Source organism: Colossoma macropomum, unplaced genomic scaffold (assembly GCF_904425465.1).
Source record: "Colossoma macropomum unplaced genomic scaffold, Colossoma_macropomum, whole genome shotgun sequence".
Taxonomy (NCBI): domain Eukaryota; kingdom Metazoa; phylum Chordata; class Actinopteri; order Characiformes; family Serrasalmidae; genus Colossoma; species Colossoma macropomum.
Genome location: NW_023495311.1, coordinates 219,190 through 242,500, shown reverse-complemented (window position 1 = coordinate 242,500; position 23,311 = coordinate 219,190). Strand labels below are relative to the sequence as shown.

The window sequence follows — 23,311 nt, the reverse complement described above, 5'->3', positions numbered from 1 at the left end:
CATGAATCTGTAGTGGAAATCACTGCATGGGCTAAGAAGCTCTTCTGAAAACCACTGTCTGTGAACACAGTTCATCACTGCATCCTAAAATGCAAGTTAAAACTCTACTATGCAAAGAAGAAACCTTATATAAACAGGACCCAGAAACGCTGCCAACTTCTCTGGGCCTGCGCTCATTTGAGATGGACTGAGGCAAAGTGGAAAAGTGTTCTGTGGTTCAAAGAATCAAAATTTGTTATTCTTTTTGGAAACACTGTGTCCTCTGGGCTAAAGACCACCAGGCTTGTTATCAGCACACAGTTTAAAAGCCCACTCATTAATTCATCATCAACTCATCATTGACCTCAGTATACAAAAATGACTGATTGTGATGGTATTTAAAATGGCAAAACACTATACTAAGATAAGCATAGTTTATTTATGAAATAGTTACAAAAATGCCTGCATGTTTGCAAAAATATGACACATAACAAAGATGCCACTGAAGTTACAAAGAAGCCAGAAATAGTGTTACAAAGATGCTAATACTTGTTTGATGTTTGTTTAATATCTAAATGATGCTTGAAGTGATCTGTAGACAATAGTTAAACTGATTTAGTAGTAATAATGTAATTACACTGTGATAGGCAGAGGGCTGGGTGCAAATAGTTTAAATCAGTCTTTCTTGGCCTACTGATGGGGGTAGCAGCACCCGTTATAACATCACCAGTGGTAGTTACACTGGAGATTTTGCATTTCTTGTTATTCATTCCTATGGGGAAAAATCTCTGAATGATACCTGTATGAAAACCAAACTTCTGATTGGTTCCAAAAAGCACAAATACATTATATCCATACAGGCTGTATGTTGCAACTACATCAACTTGACATCAACGTTGACAAAAGCAGCCTTTATTGCAGATTATGCCTCTCAGAATAAGCCTTTACAAATGTTATGTAGCTTTATGAACACCACCTACAGTAAAGTACAATACAATACAAAAACAATACAATGTATTAAGTGCCTTAGTTTATTTTGTGTTCAGCTTCAAGTGAAAAAACGACAACTGTGGCAAATAAATAAATAGTTCTCCCCATAACTCTAGTTATAATATAATAATGCTAGCAATTATTTCTAATATTAATGATGTCAGTACTAAATACTTTAGAGTTATATTGTAAGGGTTAGTATAAGTCAGTATATCTTAATGAATGTATGAAGTTCTAATTGATTGTGAGGTTTATAAAAGTCCAAGTCGAGTCTATTTGTGCATGCTGGTGTGAGTGTGTGTGTGTGTGTGTGGGGGGGGGCTTATCTTGTTAGTGGCGGGTGTATAAGGCAGGGTTAGGGCAGTGTGTGGCGGCTGTGCAGAGGGAAGCTATATGTCACTGTCACAGTGCAGCCAAACCTACAGCAGCACAATATACACCACCCACCACTCTGTCTCAGCCTTCAAATGATAGTTCACCTAAATGTATACAGTGCCCCTGCGCTCCAAACTGTACTAAGTACTATGTAATTACTGTGCAGTTACTATGTAATTACATGTGTATACTGTATAAGTATCAGTGTTAGAGGTATCTTGTGTGACATTTAGATATTTAAAACATCTTCACATAAAGGCTGTGTGAAAACCGTACATCCAATCCACTGAAAAACACCAAGCAGTCTGTTCAGGTACAATGACCTATGATCGTGATCGTGACAGAAATGTTTTGATAATAAAATAAACATAACATTTATGTTTGCATTTGAAATATAAATAAATCTTTTGAAAGAATGATGAGAAGGTTTCTATTAAATTCCAGGTAGTAACTAAGGTAGTTGGTAGGTTAAGCCAGGTAGTTGTTAAGATGTTGCTAGGCCATTGTTATGTTATCTGAGGTGGTGACTAATTTGTGGTGAGGTCATTGCTAGGGTATTCCCACGTAGTTACTAAGGAGTTGGTAGCATGTTGATATGGTATCCCAGGTGGTTACTAAGGAGTTGGTAGGATGTTACTATGGTATCCAAGGTGGTTACTAAGGAGTTGGTAGCATGTTGATATGGTATCCCAGGTGGTTACTAAAGAGTTGGTAGCATGTTGATATGGTATCCCAGGTGGTTACTAAGGAGTTGGTAGGATGTTACTATGGTATCCAAGGTGGTTACTAAGGAGCCGCTTGGCCATTGCTGTGTTATCCCAGGTGGTTGCAAAGATATTGTGAGGCCATTGCTATGTTATCTGAGGTGGTTGCTAATTTATGGTTTATTGCTATGGTATCCTGGGCGGTTGCTAAGGTGTTGCTAGACTGTTGCTGTGGTATCCCAGGTGTTTACTAAGGAGTGGCGATGCTACTATTATGGAATTCCAGACAGTTGGTAACATGGTTCTAGACCATTGCTTTGGTATTTCAGTTGGTTGTTAAGATGTTGCTAAGCCCTTGCTATGGTATCCCAGGTGGTTGCTGAGGTGTTGCTAGGCTGTTGCTATGGTATCCCAGGTGGTTACTAAGGAGTTGCTAGGGTGTTAATGTGGTATCCCAGGTGGTTACTAAGGAGCTGCTTGGCCATTGCTGTGTTATCCCAGGTGGTTGCAAAGGTATTGTGAGGCCATTGCTATGTTATCTGAGGTAGTTGCTAATTTGCAGCAAGATCATTGGTGTGGTATTCCAGGTAGTTACTAAGGTGTTGCTAGACTGTTGCTATGATATCCCAGGTGGTTACTGAGGAGTGGCAAGGCCATAGCTATGGAATTCCAGACAGTTGCTAAGATGGTGCTAGGCCATTGCTATGATATCCCAGGTAGTTGCTAAGGTGTTGCTGGGCTGTCTATGAGGGGCAGTGTTAGAAATGCCCTTTGCGACATCATTTGAGGCCATTAGATTTGAATTTTATCATACTTTACATTCCCTCTGGAAAAAAATATGATTGCTGTACTACAACTGTACATGCAATCCGTTCCACCATGCAAGTTTCATGTTTCTAGCTCAGAAACTGTAAATACAGTATCAAAAAGCATAGAATAATAAAACCAAAGAACGGTAAGTTGCTATGACTGTTTTTAGCCATGCTAATGTATTTTGTGTGTGTTTAGCAGTGTCAGAAACCACAGGCATGAGCAGGATAGACATCTAGTTAGCATAGGGCTATTTGGCGGGGTATAAGCTTCCACTGCTTAGCTGCATTAGCCTTATAGCTCCAGTGCTAAAACTAAAGAAGCAAACATCAGACACCAAACATTTCTTGGCCAATCAGCTAACATTTAAGGGGGAAGACTGGGTAAATGTGATTTTTGTATGAACTATCACTTTAATACTGTAATGTAGAACAATACTGTTCTAACTCCCATTGACTTTCTGCACGAGCACCAAGACACACATTGTATACATGCCAGCACTTTGGATTAATTATTACATACATGATATTGCACATGCAATTAAGTTACTGAATACAGTTTGACAGCTAAATTGCTGCTGTCAGAGACTTCATCAGGTTACCGAAGTAGATGCTGCACCCTGCAATTACACAATGAAACTATAGGTTCAGTGTGAGAAGATTCAGGGCAACAGCAATAATTTCAGCACCACGGGCAGCAACAGAGATCAGACAGCTCCGTCTCTAATTCACTTCAGCAGGAATATAGTCTAAAAGTGTTTATAAGATATGTTCCCTATAGAGGTCATCACTTTTACATAAGATTGTATATGTAAACATAAAGAGGTTGCAGTTATTTCTACCAATAACAAACTTCATATAATTAATTTTATTTACATCTATTTCCATTCTTTATAAACAGATTTGAGTGTTTGTTTTGATGTCAAAAAATGTTAAATGGGTCACTTCACACCAAATGTCTGGCCACATCATCGGTTTCTTGTTTAATTCATGTACCCTTGCAAAATTTTAAGACCGTGTTCCAGTTGGCTGTTATTTTTTAGTGTAAATTCCATCTTAAATTTCTGAGTTTAACTGTTACAGAATGACTGAACTGAGCTGAAATTTAAGACGGGTAAAAATACAACACTAAGAATAATATTTTACTTTAAATCAGCTGGCTGCAAGGTAGCACATTCATGCAACAGTTTCATTTATTAGAAAATTGTATTTTATGAGTGAAATATTTCATCTATGAGATTTAAAATTTCAGTCATTTTATTTTGCAAACTGTAGATTTTGTGTGAATTAATCTTTTCTTTTAAAGGCTGTATTTGAAGGCGAGGGCTACAGTCATGGATTCTATCTGTCATAGTAACTATCTATCATGGGCTTCAGCCTGCACTCCTACAGATGAGCTGAAGGGTCAAACAATATAGTGACGTTAATACTTGAACGTGTTAATGTGTTATTAATTTGACATGACTGCATTAAGCCTGTTCTTAATTTTAACTGAAATATTCTTTAATTTTCATTTAACTGTGTGTTTTGTATTTTATTGTAAATCTCACAGGGCCCCACTGTAAATGAGGCCTCATTCCCAGTGGGTTACCTCCCAAATGACATTTTGTTGATTTTCTGAGTGAAAAAAAGAGATAAATAAAAAATAAGCAGATTTTATAATTACTGTTTCATAAATATGGCCTGTGCAAAAGTTAAGTTTATGTTTTTGTTTTTTTTTTGGTTAAACTCTGCAAAAAAATAGAAACTGTGTGCTAACATTGTAGAAATGTGCCATGTTTGTTTGTTCCCTGAAGAGAAGTTATTTTCACTTAGATAAACAACAAACCGTCTCATTTGACTGGGAGTGTTCAAACTTTTGCATGAGACTGCATGTCTAATTCACAGTAACAGCTTCTAGAGAGACATAAAAGAAAAAAAAAAACAGCCGCCGGCTGCTTTGGACACTCGCGGCGTTCCAGCACTTTGTTGATTTTCGAAGTGGTCGGTGTGCTTTAAGTTTCCGTAGCGCAGATTAAGCTTTGTCTGACACTAAAAAGGGATTTTCAGCACAGAAGTCCCATTTGCAGCGTAATTTAATCCAAGCGTTGGCTTATTCTGACCTTCATGCTTTTTGATGATGCCATTGTTCATGAACTATACCTTTAATACTTTAATCCCTGCAGCTGGACTGTATGAACATGCCTATAGGTGCTTTAGGACTTCATAAAAAGTGGTTCTAATAGTTCTCTCCCTTTTTCTTCTCCTCTCTTCACTGCTTATAGGAGATAATAGGATAGGATGATTAAAAAATGAACTGATACGTAAGCATATGGGCCTGTGCTTGATACAGGGCTCGAAGGCGACCCCATTGAGTCTGGTGAAAAGGCCAGAGGAACGATATACTGAGATTACTGGGCATTATCTGTCTAGCTGCAGTGTCTTTAGTGCCTCTCAGCCAGAAATTCAGAGACAAGGAGGCTCTGAGGGAAGAGACCGCAGTGTATCATCAGAGCTGTAGTTCAAGAGGACCATCATGCCTCTGTCTCAGTACCCTTATCCTTACTTTCTGACTTCACCTCATTGCTCAGAAGTGTGCAACATCTACGACACACAAGTGGCCAGTATCAATATAAAGTATCACTGGCATATAAATGTACCTTGCAATCAACAATTGAGGTGGCAATGTCATTAATATAGATATTAAATAATACTGGGGATCCATGGATTGAACCTTGAGGCACCCCCTTAGTTACCGGTAGTAGCTCTGATTTACTTTGTCACAGGGCCACACATTCCAGTTGATAGCTATGTGGTCAAAGCCAATATGTTGTAGATTTTTTCAAAGTAGCGAGTGATCAACTGTATCAAAGACTTTGGAGAGATCAATAAAAATGACTGCACATTCTCTCGATTTTACTGAAAAGATCATCTAAGATAGGAGTAGCAGCAGAGACAGTGCTGTGCTTTTCTCTAAAACCAGATTGGTAGTTAGACAAGACTGAATTTCTATGAAGAAATGTCTGGAGTTTATCATTCACTAAGGTTTCTAAGATTTTGGCTAAGCATGATAATTTTGAGATGGGTCTGGGATACTGGAAATTCTGATTGATAAAATAGATAAATAAACCCTTGTGTGGTGTTCAAAATATTGGTTTTGACCACACAGCTACGAAATGGTTAGAAATTATTTGTCCAATAGACAGCAATATGTGGCCCTGGGGCAAAGTAAATCAGAGCTACTACCGGTAACTAAGGGGGTGCCTCAAGGTTCAATCCTCAGACCAGTATTATTTAATATTTATATTAATGCCATTGCCACCTCAATTGTTGGTTGTAAGGTATGTTTATATGCCGATGACACCATCTTGTACTGCTCAGCTGACTATATTGGTACTGCAGTGGATAAACTTTTCTTTTAATGTCTCACAGTCTGCCTTTTACAATCATAAACTAGTCTTAAATGTTGAGAAAACTAAATTTATGCTGTTTTCCAGAGCCTCTAACATTGGTCTTAACACTCTTAAAATCACAACCCTGAAGGGGTCTGGCATTGAAAAAGTCACTGACACCATTTTAAACAACATATTAACATGCTTACATGTAAACTGAGGCAAAAACTTGGCTTCATGTATCGAAACAAAGTATGTTTTACTACTCTGAAATCTCTAGACTCTGTACTCCACTCTGCTGTAAGATTCATTACTGCTGACCCCTACAGACTCATCACTGTGTACTATATGAAAAGGTGGGCTGGTCATCTCTGTCTGTGCGTCGGGAGACACACTGACTTCTCTTTATCTGTAAAGCTCTTACTGGCCATATGCCATCATACATCCCAGAAATGCTCAGTGTAAATAATGCATTTCAGACTCGTTCCAGTGATTGGATTACGCTTCAGGTGCCGAGAGCTTTTACTGAACTGGGGAAAATCTGCTTTTTAGCTGCAGCACCAGCGAGCTGGAATTTATTACAGGAATCTCTAAAGCTTCGCTCTCTGGGGTCACATTTTAAACTTTTAGTCTTTAACCCCCTCCAATCAGCCTGACACTGTTCTACATGATTTTAGTTCACTTTAAAGAGATTTATGGCATGTTTTTAGTTATTGTCTTATTTTTATTATTCTGTTTTTATTTATTTTGCCGAGCTATGTTTTATGTCTTTTATTTTGATTTTATTTTATTTCATTATTTTTATTTATTCTTATTTTGGTTTATTTATAAAGTTACTATAATGTTGTAATTTTAATGGTTTATTGATTTATTTTTTATTTACTATTATGATTATTATTACTTTTTAGCATTTGGTATGTTTTTATTATTTAACTTCTCAGTCCCTGATCTCTGTATTGGCTCAGCTACATTGTAAATGAGGGTCTCCCTCAGTGTACTCTGAGTTTACATAAAGGTTGATTGATTGATTGATTCCATTACAGGCAGCACCCCTTCTGCCTCTTTAATAATAATAATAATAATAATAATAATAACAAACAATAATGTAATATAATAACAGATTAGCACACCTCCAGGATAAGAGGTTTAAAGTTCAGGTGGGACTGGTCCATTCTATTATAGACAGCACCCCCTTTGCCCCCTTAATAATAATAATAAAAAGAATAATAATGGGCATTAATTACAGGTTTATATGCCTCCAGATTAAAGGGTTAAAGATCAGGTAAGACTGGGCCACTCCTTTACGGACAGCACGTCTGCCTCCTTAACAGTACTACTCTCTCGAAAAAGATGGTTCTTCAAGGGTTCTTTGGTAAAGAAAATGGTTCTATATAGAGCCATGAACTCTAAAAGAACCCTTTGCATGATCAAAGGGTTCTTTGCGTGGAAGGTTCTTCAGATTCATGAGGAAATGTATTATATATATATAGTTCTATATAGAATCTTTTTGAAAAGGGTTCCATATAGCAAAAATTGGTTCATCTTTTGTGTCAAGCTTGACATCATAGCAGTAGAAGAACCCACATAATAATAATAATAATAATAATAATAATAATAATAAATTTTATTTATGTAGCACCTTAGATTTTATTACAAAATCTCCAACTGCTTTACACAGTAATATGTACATAAAACTTTGGAGAGATAATTTTTATTTTTTATGAAATATCAAATTACAAACAATAGGAGACAGAACTGCAGGCATACACTAGCCTAAGTTAACATGGTTTTAATCTGTATAGGAGTGATGTGTGTACACATCATGTGTGTGTAAACAAAAGCTCGCTGTAAAAATATCTCTGCTTATTTGTGGTGACAGTATAAAGTCCACTGAAACACTGACACAATTACAGTGTTGCACCTGAATACAATTAATTGATATGAACACAATAACTGCCAAAACAAAGTAAACTTACAGAAAGCAATAGTGTTAATGTAACATATCATGAGCCATTTTTTCCAGTGCTGTGCTGTTGAAGGGCAGTGAGAGTCTGGACGCGCAGGCCTCAGGAGGTGAAGAGCTCCGTCTGTGTGAGTGTCTGGGTGCAGGTGGAGGGCAGTAATGTACTCTAGGCGCTCTCCTGCGTGGTTAAATGCAGGATTTGGGACGTTCCTCTCTTTTTTATACGGTTTAATCACCTGAGACGTGCCGCTAATGAGAACTGGGTCACACTGTGTGTCCTCTAGCAAGGCATGATGGGGCGCCACGACCTGATTTGCTCACCCTGCTCCACTCACTTCTTCCAACAGCCTGGATTTCTCCCCCGGCCTCAGAAGTGCTCGGACCCCCACAAAACATTCACCTCACACCCTAAAAGTTAATTTTTCCATAAAACACTACAATCAGGATAAAGAATTCCTTCAGTTTCTTACTAAACAACAACCAAAATACAGGTTTCTAATACAGGTATTCAGGATTCATTGTCTCCACTGATACTTAAACAGATTTAGAAAGTGTCAAATTATAAAACTATCACAGAGTGTCTAATATATTCTTTTCTTCTGATAACTTTTATCAGAGAATGCATTCCAGTGCACTGTATTGCACATCCTTTAACAAAATCACCCAAAATATTCCAAAATCTTTTTTGGTTGGAAGCCAACATTGTCCCAAATGATGGCAAACCAAAGCCTGTGTATTTGTTGGTAGAGGCTTAGACAGAAGGCCTTGGGATCTAAACCATACTGAACTGAAATTTTCAGTGAAATTCAGACAAAATTATTACAGACCATGTCATCAATCATGGCTCATGTGTGAGAGAATGTGGGCGACAGATCCAACAGATTTCCAAGTTTTAGAATGCATCAAAATATACTGCTGTGTTTACATGTTGTCAGGACTGGACTGGCAAGTTCAGCTCTGGACTTTTGTCTAGACCAGCCCACTACCACCATAGTGACCCCCCCTGGCAACAAACATGCCCGACACACTTAGCAGCCCACCAGGATTTGCCTCAGTCCTCCTGATGGCCAGTCAAACCCTGCATGTTGGTGTTACACGTTCCGTATCTTACAGTAGCATGTGACTAATGGCACGAACTATGGCAAGGTGACAGAGTTACCAACAAAATGATCAGAAGAGAGGTTTAGCAGTGTACATGTTACCAGTTTAACGATAAACCACAGTAAAATTCCAGATGATTTGAAAAAATGTCTGGAATTCTGAAACCATGGTTGATTACTGCACTTTGAAAAACTCACATTAAATACAGTCCAGCATCAACCAATTTAGCAACCGTCTCCCAGACACAGGCATGTAGGTGCAATATGCAACATGGGTTTGTTTTGTGTGAGTGTAAACATGGTGGAAGCCGGTGACAGCGCTCCAGGGGTTTTCCAGCCTTCTGAGAGGGTTGAGTCTGAAGTGTGGTCATATTATGATTTGAGTGCAGACTCAGATTGAACATGGTCAATCTGAATCTGGAGAACATGCACTTCAAATCTTATGATTCATCTTCATGACCGCCACCCACTACTTTATAACGAATGTATTGTGATGAATTGTGCAATAATGTCCCACTGTAGCACATATTCATAGGTCCCTCCATACATAAATCTCCTCAATAGCTTCAATCACCTTATCAAAAATACTACCAGCATTAAAACTACGAAGCTGAAGTCAGGTTCCTATTTGCCAGCTTCTTGCCAAATTCCCCATTTCATCTTAAATTGTGCAGCTGTTATTATTATAACATCCTTATGTATTAGTAGTTTTTGAGCATTTTCAGCACATTTATCAAAACTGTGATAATACTGATAACTTTGATATTTTTTTTTGATCACTATAATTGTGATAATAAAGTTTTAATACCATTTCATCTCTAGTATCTTGTTTATTTATGGTGGAAAAAGGCAGGAGGATGCTCTGTGCTCTTAGTGGGCTCACCTGGACTACAACAATGAGACATTTGGCATCCATAGCTCCCCCACAAAAATCAGCATCTGGTTTATTCCACAGTCAATGGCAAAAGTTAGGAAAACTGAACTCTTGAAGTTCAGTCTTGTTTTCTGTCACTGCTCCATTGATAACAATGGAATATACAGTCTACTATTGACAGCATACCACCCTACATATAGAAGCAGTGTAAGGATAAAAAAGCTTGAAATCTGTTTTTTTCCCCTGAGTAGTTTTAACTAGAAATACATTTCAGTGATTTTAAATTTCACCAGATGAAAAAGATTTCACCCCAAATACTCAACATTTTCCCTTCCTTTTATACTGAAAGACAACATTGTCTTGGGTGTTGGTAACCCCCATGCCGAAGTATTCATCAGTAGACAGATAAACCGGGAAAGACCAGTAAAATTGGAAAAAAAAAACAAAGAATTATGAACAATGCCATCAACCATGGCTTATCCATGACAGAAGGTGGAAAACAGATCCAACTCAAATCCACAGTGTAGAACTATAGCAAAGAGAAAGAAAGAGAGAAAGTGGAGAGGGAGAGAGAATAAGAAGTAGAGAAAGACAGAGAGAGAGAGAGATAGAGAGAGAGTGAAAAAAGAGAGAGATGTATATTTATATATGTGTATTATCAGGTTACTCTGTAATTACATGCTGCTATACAATTAAACTGTAGGTTAAGGTTCAGGTGGAAACAGCAGTGATTTCAGCACCATGGACAGCAACAGAGCTCCGATGTTTCCTATTGGGTCAGCAACATGCAGCTCTTTTACTGCCCTGTTGTGGCTCCACAGCAGAATTAGATATTTAGGTAAAGATAAAATAATCCTCCTTTGCAGTGAAATAAAACTGCTGATCATTCAACACAGTTTTAACAATAAATGGTCCAAGGTGGCCAAAAATTTAAGTCATGATAAATCTTTAAAAAAAAGCAAAAAAAAAAAAGTTATATTATAAAATATTATGAGTAGTATTAGTATTATTAGTATTAGCATTATTTAATATTAATTAGTATTATTAAGTGTCAATGTAGGGGTCAGGGTTTGAGACCTGGGTTAGAAAGTACCCTGTAAATGATGATTTTATATATATTTAGATTTTATTGTCTCAGTTAATGCCCTGGGTTTGAAAGGCAGTAGAATGTGGTTAAGTGTGTGTGTGTGTGTGTGCGTGTGTGTGTGTGTGTGTGTGTTTGTGTGTGTGTGTGTGCGTAGAGTGATGAAATGTTGCAGAGTGTGTTCAGGTCGTGTTTACAGTGTGTTGCTGTTAGCGCTTTTAGTCCTGAACAGAACCCTCCCCACAGAGCAGCACAAATACCATTCACTCACACAGCTCTTCACCCACAGTTCAAAGAGCATCTCTCTCTCTCTCTCTCTCAGTCTCTTTCTTTCTCTATGGCTCTCTCTCTCACTAACTCACTCCCATTCTCCATGTCCAGATTGGACTCAGAGGAGATGGAGAGATCACAGTGGCCTTTAGCTGAGAGTAGATCACAGTATGTTACTCTAGATATAGAATGTGCACTCAACCTGTCTACTGATTTACAGGCTTCTATCATTTATTTAAGCCAAATATATATATATATATATATATATATATATATATATATTTATATTTTAGGTAACATTCATATCAACCATAATGTGGAAAAATTGTGATTTTGATTATTAGTGCCAGATGGGCTGGTTTGAGTATTTCTGTAACTGCTGATCTCCTGGGATTTTGACACACAACAGTCTATAGATTTTGCTCAGAATGGTGCAATAAAGAAAAATCATCCACTGAGCAGCAGTTCTGTGTACAGAAATGCCTTGTTGATGAGCTACAGTAACTCAGATAACCACTCTGTACAACTGTGATGAGCAGAAAATCATCTCAGAATGCACAACATGTCGAACATTGAGGTGGATGGGCTACAACAGCACCATGTATTCCACTTCTGTCAGTAAAGAACAGAAAGCTGAGGCTGCAGTGGGCACAGGCTCACCAAAACTGGACAGCTGAAGACTGAAAAAACAACCTGATCTGATGAATCTCAATTTCCACTGAGGCACACAGATGGCAGGGTTAGAATTTGACACCAACAGCATGAATCTATGAACCCAACCTGCCTTGTATCAACAGTTCAGGCTGCTGGAGGTTGTGTAATCGTGTGGGGAATGTTTTCTTGGAATACTTTGAGCCTGTTAATACCGATCAATCATGGCTTGAAGGCCACAGCCTGTTTGAGTATTGTTGCTGACCATGTGTATCCCTTCATGGCCACAATTTACCATCTTCTAATGATTACTTCCAGCATGATAATGCACCATGTCACAAAGCAGACAGTGTTCTTTAGAGGCCTTCCCAGTCACAGTCACCAAGTCTGAATCCATTAGAACATCTTTGTGATGTGGTACAACGGGAGATTCACAGCATGACAAATCTGCAGGAATTCAATGAGGCAATCATGTCAACATGGACCAGAATCTCAAAGGAATGTTTCCAACATCTGTATTGAGAGCAAAAAGAAGCCCTATCCAGTATTAGTATAGTGTTCCTAATAAAGTGCTTGGTGAAAATGGCCATTGAAACTATGAAAAAAAAGCAGAAAACATATTTAACAGAAAATTACACAGAAGCCTCCACAACTGTATATATATATAAAACACAACAATGTATAACACTGTATGTATATAACACAACTATATATATATATATAAAATATTTTTTTATTATTATTATTTTGTTTTATTTTATTTTTTTACCTTTATTACAGCTTCCACTCTTTACAGGAGACCTACTTTCGGCTTTTCAAAACAATCTGCAGCCACACCTCCAAAGTTCAGTGTTAGCATTTGGTTGCACTTTCTGCTTCTCACAGTCTAATAATCCCAAACACATACAGTGATGTGGAGGTCTGGACTCTGGAGTGGTCAGTCCATTGTCCTGAAAGCACAAGCAGCTTCTTTGTTTTGCCATTGTTGTTCTTTTTTGTCTAGCAGTCTAGCAAGTCTATTTGAGGTTACGTAACAACTCAGCATGTTTTGAGGTGAGTCTAAGATGATTTAAACATGCTGTTAGCACAATGCTAATCAGAGGGGTATAAGCTTCCATTACTTGTTAGTTACATTAGCCTTGCAGATCTGGTACAAAATGAACGAAGCAAACCTCACCTATCATGCCTGATTGACTACATTTGGTGTAATGGGGGGAAACTGAAAATTAGTTTTTTCTGGAGTTATGGCTGTAAGCCAGCTTCTGCTGACGTTTGGCAGTTGCGCTGTAACTTGCAACCACAAGAGACCCGGCCGCAGCTCTCTGCTGCAGCTTCACTGTCACTGCAGTGACTCGACCCCATCCGGCACGGTCAGTAGAACTGATGAGGTCATGACCTGCCTGGTGCGGTGTTGTGGTAGAATGACTGCTCACTGTGCCTCACTGCTGACCCATAGTGACCAGTGGAGTTTGGGCAAGACTTAGGGGTCACAGCTCTAATGACCACTCCGTTTGAAACCTCGGCAGCTTTGCAGCTGAAGCAAATGTCACGATGACCAATTCTTAGTCTAATCTGAGTTTCTCTCTCTAGTCTACCTCTCTCTGGCTCGCTCGGCTCACACACATCGTCCTCCTTCTCTAACAGTGCAATACAGCAACGGAAAACTGGTCCAAAGTTTTTGCCCTGAGGAAGTTTCAAAAACGAGAACAACTGAAACTTTTCTCTGTGTGTGCTTGCTGTAGGGGTTTCCTAGACTACATGACTAAAATATCCACTAGCAGACTAATATATTCTGGAATACAGTAGTTGACTAGTATGTACACTGCCTGGCTAATATATCTATCGGTCAGTTCATATATGCTGTAGTCAACTAATATGTCCACTAGGCAACTAAAACAATCCTGTAATCCACTACTACTATGCTGGCCAGTCAACTAATATATTCACTATTAACTAATATATCCACTTGTCTACTAATATGTTCACTAGTCGACTACAATATCCACTTGTTGGCTAATAAATTATTCACCATACTCAACTACTCAACTTATATATCCTTTCAGTTTATACTAGTCTACTAGTTTAGCAATATCTCCACTACTCCACTAACACTTCCACATGTTAAAATAATATGTCCACTAGTCAGCTAATATATCCTCTGGTCCACCAATGTGAACATTAGTTGCCTAATATATCAACTAGTCAGCTCATAATATGCTTTAGTTGGCTAACTAGTCCACTAATACATCCAGTAGTTGACTAATATACTCACTAGTCCTCTAATATGTTCACTATTTGGCTAATATAGCCATTACTTGGCCAATATTTCCATTAATCTACTAATATGTCCACTAGTCCACTAATCCGCCCATTACTTGACTAATATACCCACTAGTCCAATAATATGTACATTAGTTGGCTAATATGACAACTAGTGAGCTAATAATATACTTTAGTTGGTTAACTAGTCCACTAATACGCCCATTACTTGACTAATATACCCACTAGTCAACTATTTAGCTAATATACCCATTTGTTGACTAATATATCCACTAGTCCACTGATATTTCCATTAAAGAGCTAATAGGTCCACTAGTAGGTTAATATGTCCACTAGTTCACTAATAGGTCCACTATTTGGCTAGTAGCTCAATTTAATTAAAAAATTAGCGGCTGCAGAGACAGTAGTGAACACATAAGACCAGAAAGCATTTTTCTTAGCCAAGCTTGACATGTTAGTCTGGAAATACTTCATAAAAGATCAAAACATCTCCACTGCACACTGAACAAGATAAGACTGAAAAAGGCCCACAACTAAACCCATACACAGCCACCTCAAATTCAAGCATCTGCCACTAGCGCACTAGTCACTAATATACTTGACACTGATGTTTGGAACATAAATGACCTCTATGATAAATGAATAACTGGTCAACTAGCAAAAAGCATTGGTTATGCAAGCTGTAGTTTGCAGGAGTTAATAGAGATAAATACATGCCTTTGATTTATGGAACATAAGCACAATAGAAGCGGCCGAGCCCACAGCAGTTATAATGGAAATGTTTGCAGCGCTGCGTGCCCACGCACCACATATATTACAGAGGTACAGCAAACGGTCCTCGCATTACACTCCCAGAACGTGTTAATACAGCTGGCAATAAGATATGAGGCGCGGTATATACTGTGGCCCTCATATACTCTCTTATTATATGAGACTGCTTACTGTCTTTTCACATTACTGTGTGCCAAATCGCCCACATAGGCCTGGTAAGCATTTTACACAAAGGCACAACAGAGGAAGAATCAGCGTTAAAATGAGGAAAAATAGGCTTTTTTGGAAAACTGGCAGTGTTACATTTGCCTACCTGCACGTAATTGAGTCTATTCGGTGAGTACAGATCATTATGACTTAGAGTGGATGTGATATTGAATTCAAAGAAGCTCATCATAACTAATTAAGTAACGGTCCTAGAGAGACAGTAATCAATTGTAATTGGCACTCTCTGCAAGAGCACTCTCCAAGATTGGATCAAATGTTCTGTTGCACTGAAAACACTCGGTGGGAGCGAGGCTGCTCCAAAGTGCTTTTTATATGGAAATGAAATGGGCTGGTAAACCTTTCAATGCGGGAACGATCAAATCGATATTTCAAATCAAAACGCACGTTGAAACCCTACAGTAGTGATGAAGGCGTAATTATTCCTTTTTTTCGCCTTTCACGCCCCCGTCTCTTCCGCACTCTCTCTCTCTCCCTCTCTCTCGCTCTGTTTCAGTCTTTACCCTCTCTCATTGGAATGCACCTCCCTATCTATCTGAGCCCCGGCCCTAATTAAAGCTTCCTCTGGGCCTCAGAATGTGGAGCAGCAAACCAGATCACATCTCTGATGGGCTGAAGACAAAGAGAGGAAACGATGGAGAGAAAGAGGGAAAGAGGGAAGAGAGAGAGGTGGATACTGACAGTTAGAGCTTGAAGGATTTGTCCAAACTTGATGGGACTTGAATATTTATGTCCCATTCAGTCGGGTTGGGCAGTTTCTCTAATATCTGCCAAGCTGTAGTTGGGTTCAAATTTCATGTTAATTTCTCCCACCTTTTTTACCCTGCATTTTACCCTGCATTGACCCTGCTTTAGTGTTACTCCTTTAATGCATTTTACCCTGCATTCACCCTGCTTTAGTGTTACTCCTTTAATGCATTTTACCCTGCATTCACCCTGCTTTAGTGTTACTACTTTAATGCATTTTACCCTGCATTCACCCTGCTTTAGTGTTACTACTTTAATGCATTTTACCCTGCATTCACCCTGCTTTAGTGTTACTACTTTAATGCATTTTACCCTGCATTCACCCTGCTTTAGTGTTACTACTTTAATGCATTTTACCCTGCATTCACCCTGCTTTAGTGTTACTACTTTAATGCATTTTACCCTGCATTCACCCTGCTTTAGTGTTACTACTTTAATGCATTGCAATCCACATGTCCTGCTTTAGTGTTACTACTTTAATGCATTTTACCCTGCATTCACCCTGCTTTAGTGTTACTACTTTAATGCATTGCAATCCACATGTCCTGCTTTAGTGTTACTCCTTTAATGCATTTTCTCCTGCATTCACCCTGCTTTAGTTTTACTCCTCTAATGCATTTTACCCTGCATTCACCCTGCTTTAGTTTTACTCCTCTAATGCATTTTACCCTGCATTCATCCTCCTTTAGTTTTACTCCTTTAATGCTTTTTACCCTGCATTCACCCTGCTTTAGTTTTACTCCACAAAAGCATTTTATCCTGCATTCACCCTAAATTTGGTTTTACTCCTTTAATGCATCTTACCCTGCATTCACCCTGCTTTAGTTTTACTCCCCTAATGCTTTTTACCCTGCATTCAGTCTGCTTTAGTTTTACTCCCCTAATGCTTTTTACCCTGCATTCAGTCTGCTTTAGTTTTATTCCTTTAATGCATTTTACCCTGCATTTACCCGTCTTTAGTTTTACTCCTTTAACGCATTTTACCCTGCATTCAGTCTGCTTTAGTTTTATTCCTTTAATGCATTTTACCCTGCATTTACCCGTCTTTAGTTTTACTCCTTTAACGCATTTTACCCCGCATTCACCCTGATTTAGCCTTACTTTTGCAACACATTGTATCCTATATTTGCTTTACTTTAGTTTTACTCCCTGCTTTCTTTTTCCTTCCTATTTTAATTAACTTAAACAGCACAAATCCAGTTCATCTAGGAAGAACAAACAAACAAACATAAAAGCTTTTGTGACTGTTCAAAAGCATTCATTGTTGAAAGCATTTGTTTAAGTGGAATTTAATCTTAATTTTCAGTTGATTATTGGGCTATTTTTATTTTTATGTTTTGTGTATTGATGATCTGATGACAGCTGCCATCATTGCCATTACATGGTAACTTAACAGATGTTATCATTAGGAATGTAGAGTTTCTCTTGGTCAATTTCAGACTGTTTCTTTTGGGTTCAGGTCTGGTTTGCACTCTCTGTCCTGGTAAAGGCATTTGGAAATATTTACTGTTTATTGTCAGAAGAGGATAGAGAATTTTCATTAGTCTCTAGACTGATCTGGATAGCTTTCAGCATATATATTCTTAATAAGAGAGAGAGAGAGAAAGACAAGGAGATGTCGTTGTATTAGAAGATACTTCAATGACCTTGGACTTGCACTCACAACAGAACAACCCAGAGCTGAACCAGTTTTACAGTATCAGCTGCACTGCATACCCACAGCACTTATTTAACTTAATTCAGCTTAACTGCTGAACTGACATCACATTCTAAATATGGAATGCTGCTGAAGTACAACTGGGACTTGAAGCTTGATGAGAATTAAAAGAGCTAAGTCTCCACTGGAATGTGGATAGAGTGATGGATTTGAGGCTGTTTAGTCCTGAAATGGTTTCCAGTTTCTGCCTCGCCCAGAGGATAACGGAACTTGGCACAATACAAGAGCATTTGAATCCCTTGCTCTATGGATATTTATCTCTGATTTATAACTGCATGCAAATCAAACTCGGGTAGACGGGGGTGTGTTCGTATATGACTGTGGAAATGACCTCTTGTACAGTTTCATGATTGATGATGTCTGTCATGTCTGAAAGTCCTCCTGAATTCTGGAGCCCAGCATGAAACATAGGTGGCATAGAAAGATGAATGAGCTCAGTTTTGCAGACACCTTGTCTGACTCACCTGGCACAACGCATCCTGAAATGATTAGGGCAAGTCAAAGTCGAAGGGGAGATCTAGCTTATGTGGCATTTGTTTCTTTGAGAAAGGTATTAATTGATTTCTTTGTAATTTCTTTAAAAACATCGGTACATTTGTTCAGGATAATCCAATCAAATACAAGATTTCAGAAGTTTATGAAAAGCACAGTGAGAGCTTGTTATGATTTAGAATGTAGAATTGTCTAGATTTCAAATATAGACCAGTAAAAAAAGGAAGATTTACTAAAAGTGGCGCTTTTACCGATAGTCGAATGACACTTTGTGCTGGTGGGGCGGCCAGTATAGGAGGTTATCTAATAAGAACATCCATGCAAATAAACACAGGTGCAACTTCATAATTAACATATGAGCAGCGCAAGATAAACCCCTGTGAGTTTGACTGATTTTCTCAGGATTTTGACTTAGTAAATCAAAAATTATTATACTTTGAGAAAATGTTTTATTTTTTTGAAAATACAACTGTGACTCCTAACAAAAGGTCAGCATTTGAGAGACACCCTGTACCTGAGCACAATGAATATTGCTTAAACTTGGCTTTATTCTGGCATTTCATGACGACTGACATAAACTTATATAAACGTTTGTAAAAGTTTATTCCAAAAAGTTGTCATAAAGGCTGCTTTTGTCAATTTGGATGTAGTTTCACCTCAGTAAGTGTTATGACTGTTGAAGATTGTTGGAATATATAGCTTTATATCAGTTGTCATGAAAGGCTTACGTGTCGTGTAGCCTGATGAACGCTGTCCTTCAAGCGTTAACAATAAGATTATTATTGTTTTTGTGACATAAGTCAGTTTTTTGACAATAGAAGTGAATATGTTGACATCATATTTTGTAACATCTGTTTATCTTTGGGTGGTGGGATGAGATGAATTTAAGTTCTGTGCTGAGTGATATTGTAAAATGCCTGTTTAATCTCACTCAGTGCATCTTGTTTGTCTGGGAACTATAAAATTTTCAGCTCATGCTGAGCGTAACCTCTTAGCTACTTGCAACACATCCCAGAAGCCACAGCACGATAGTAACAAGTAACTTTAGTAATGCAGGGATTGCACAGCCATAAAAAGTTTCAACATTTAATACTTGTCAAATCATTCTTAAAGCTTCTGCTCCTAATTTTATTTTAGGCTTTTTATTTCCTTCATTAAATTAGAATAACGTGACACAGCAGGCATTCTCAGAATGTTTTTTTTGCATCTAAAATAAATAAAACTGTTAGAAAAACTCTTCACTAATCTCCTCCCAGTATTCCTATAAAGGCATATGCAATGAGGCAAACGTGCAAATGAGCAGCTACCGCACCATTGGTCTTATTATGGGCACTAAAGTGCCATTTTGCCATTGCACCTATTTAGCCGCAACAGTTTTTAATTCTGAAATAGGGTTTGGGATAGTGCAAATTGCCAGTAAATCCGCCCCTCAGAGGCAGTAAACAGGTGTTACTGGAGCGACTATCAATATTTGTATAGTAAATGGGCAGTCCTTATTCATGAGGTGCATTTCTGTACAACTTAATACTTCCATATTCTGCTTTATAGACATGAATAAAGAAGTGTGATCTTTTAAAAGCCTGTACCTGAGTATGATGAATATTGTTTAAACTTGCCCTTATTCTTTCTCTCTACAGATTCTCAAGTCAAGATCCAAATGACCCATGAGGAGGCTATGTGGCAGCCAAGCGACAGTCAGTACTCCAGCCCTATGGAATATCAGATAAAATGGGGACTCTGTTAGAATCTATAACAAGGCTGTGACTACACAGAAAAGGACCCGCCGTTCCACTTTCAAACCTGATCTGACTGCCTGCTCTTGTACAGTCTACAGACTCTACCTTTTCCCCTTTCTCCACAATTACCATCTTCTTACCCTCTTCCCACTATCCCCCATCATGAAGAGTAAGTTGTACATCCTTTCCTCTCCTTGTACTCTCCTCCTCCCCCTTTCTTTTCTTTTCCTGCTATTTTCAGCACCAACTCCTGTCAGTGGTGACTGCTGGCTTATTGAGGGGGACAAAGGCTATGTATGGCTGGCCATCTGCAGCCAGAACCAGCCACCATATGAGACAATCCCGCAGCACATCAACAACACTGTGCATGACTTGCGGCTCAACGAAAACAAGCTCAAGGCTGTCTTCTTCTCCTCACTCAGCCGCTTCACCAATCTGACAGACCTCAACCTCACGAAGAATGAGATATCCTACATTGAGGATGGTGCTTTCGCTGCCCAAGCTAACTTGCAAGTCCTGCAACTGGGATACAACAAACTGACCAACCTGACTGAAGGCATGTTGCGAGGACTGGGGCGCATGCAGTGCCTCTTCTTGCAGCACAACCTGATTGAGGTCATTGCCACCAATGCCTTCTGGGAGTGTCCCAGCCTCAGCAGTCTGGATCTGTCTTCTAACAAGCTGGCTCGGTTAGACCCATCCACATTCACTGTGTTGGCAAGGCTGATGGTGTGTGAGCTGGCAGGGAACCCTTTTCACTGCGGATGTGAGCTGTACAGTTTCCTTACCTGGCTGGAAGCCTTCAACAATGTCACACACACCTATGATCGGCTACAGTGCGAAACTCCTCGGGAGCTTTTTGGCTACCCGCTGCTGAGCCCTGTTGGAGGACATGGTCGCAGTGCTCGTAACATCCTCTCTTCCATGTGCCGGGATGGAGTGTTTATTCCAGGGATGACTTCACTGCCACCAGATTCTGATTCCTCGGGCATGGGCCCCGATATGTTTGGGCCATACCATCAGCCCACAACCTCATCCTCCTCTGAGAATTCCTTTAGCCCCAGCATCAAACTTCAGCATGTATCTCTTTCTTCGGCATCCTTACTAGTGCAAATACCCCGGCCCTACAGCAAGATGTATATCCTTGTACAGTACAACAAGAGCTATGTTTCTGACGTGATGAACCTGAAGAACAAGAAGGAGCTGATTACTCTCAACAAGCTCAAACCAAACACCAACTACACCTTTTGTGTGGCTTCAATACGTAATTCACAGCGTTTTAATCACACATGTCTTTACTTCTCCACTCGAGCTCCTACCCCAGATATGCTGCCCAACCCCTCCACTACGACTCATTACATCATGACTATCGTGGGCTGCTTGTTCGGGATGCTGATTGTTCTTGGCCTGGTGTATTACTGTTTGCGGCGGCGCCGAAGGCAGGAAGAGAAAGAGAAATCGATCTGTGTAAAGAAGACCATCCTGGAGATGCGCTATGGACCAGAGGTGGCAGCAGCAGCTGCAAATGATCCAACAGCAGTACAGAAGCTCCATGAACAAAGCCACCACCAGCACCACCATGGCAAGCTGCCTATGTCCTCCTCCTCCAGCTCAGGCTTGCTTGGCCATGGCTCTGCAAACACAAGTTCTTCACGACTGTCCTCCATCCCTCAAGTAGAGAAGATGGCCACTGCTTTCTCTGAGGCCATGGCAAGCAAGGGCAACTACATGGATATTAGGACTTCAGTAGGAGTAGAAGAAAGAGGGAGAGATGGAGTGATGCAGGCTGTCAGAGCAGAAGACCTCAGAGAGGAAGATGGAAGTGACCTTGGAGATGACTCAGATGATGATGGTCGTGGATCAGCATCAGAGATCTCCACTATTGCGATGGAAGTTGACAAGGTCAACCAGATCATCAACAACTGCATTGATGCCCTCAAGCTTGATTCTGTAGCCACCGCTGTGTCCTCTGCTACTACAACAAGTGGGAATCCCACCTCACCTCCACCAACCAGTACCTCTTCCTTGACCCGGGGACTCATTCCACTCTCAACTGGTGTCACTGAGGCCTGCCAGGTAATGCCCTCCCCAAAAATCCCTCCTCCTCCTCCTCTTCCCCTGACAGGTCCCCTATCTGAAAGGCCAGGGATCACAGGAGGTGGCTTCGTGTCACCTCCTTATCGCCCCCCACCACCAGCTACAGCAGTGAGACCTATCCAGAGACAGATGAGTGCAGATGCAGCTGTTATTGTCAGCTCTTCCAAAAAGCACTGTGGCCCTGCTGGTGGAAAGGCCCGTGTTTACAGCCTGGATGTCCCTGAGCCTCGGAGTCCTGATCCATGCCATTATCCTGAAAAGGGAAGCCCAGTGGGTTGTGGAGAACCCCTTGAGAGGCTGCCGTTAGTTGGTAGTAGTGGTGGTGGCGGTGGGGGCTGTAACATGGATGGAGGCACCATGGATGGCATGGGTCAGCATCTAGAGGTACATCCAGACTACCACTGTGCAGAGCACCGTCACTCTGTCCCTGCTCTCTACTATGAGGGCTCCCATGACTCCCCTGCCCAAAGGGCATCTTTCCTCAAACCCTTATCACGTACCAAGAGGGACGCTGCTTCCTACTCTCAGCTCTCGCCCCGCCACCACAACTACTCGGGCTACTCGTCCAGCCCAGAGTATTCCTCCGAGAGCACCCTGCGAATTTGGGAGCGCTTCCGTCCCTACAGAAAAGGCCCACGCGAGGAGTCCTGCTACATCACGGCCGGAAACGCTCTGCGCAAGAAGGTCCAGTTTGCAAAGGGCGAGGACTTGCATGACATCCTCGACTACTGGAAGGGTGTATCAGCACAGCAAAAGCTATGAGCTGTGAGGCACTGAAGACTCTAAAGCATGGGCCTTCTGCGCTGCCTGATTAGCTTGATGATTTGCTGTGGAAAAGCAGCCAAGGGGATGGCTGCTGTGTACAAAGCAAAGTTAAGTTTGTCAGGGTCTGACGACAAGTTGTTTTGATCCGTCTGTGTACAGGATGAGTCATCAAAAAGCCAGAGTGAGGGAGTGAATAGAAGAGAGAGAGGGTGAGAGCAAGCATGACAATACAGCACCAATCCATGGTAGCATTCATTTAGAAGCAGAGACCAACTCTCATAATATTCATGTTCAATGAAGATATTCCAGGG

General features: G+C 40.0%; 1 protein-coding gene across 1 annotated transcript in view; it reads left to right on the top strand.

Annotated features, from left to right (window-relative positions):
- Positions 1–23,000, top strand: part of LOC118801719 (protein phosphatase 1 regulatory subunit 29) — a 25,792-nt gene extending 2,792 nt beyond the window's left edge. Inside the window, exon 2 of the mRNA XM_036562084.1 lies at positions 20,040–23,000. Coding sequence (XP_036417977.1) covers positions 20,301–22,997 — 2,697 coding nt within the window. The 5' untranslated portion in view covers positions 20,040–20,300 and the 3' untranslated portion in view covers positions 22,998–23,000. The remainder of the gene's footprint in view (positions 1–20,039) is intronic.
- Positions 23,001–23,311: the final 311 nt, after the last annotated feature.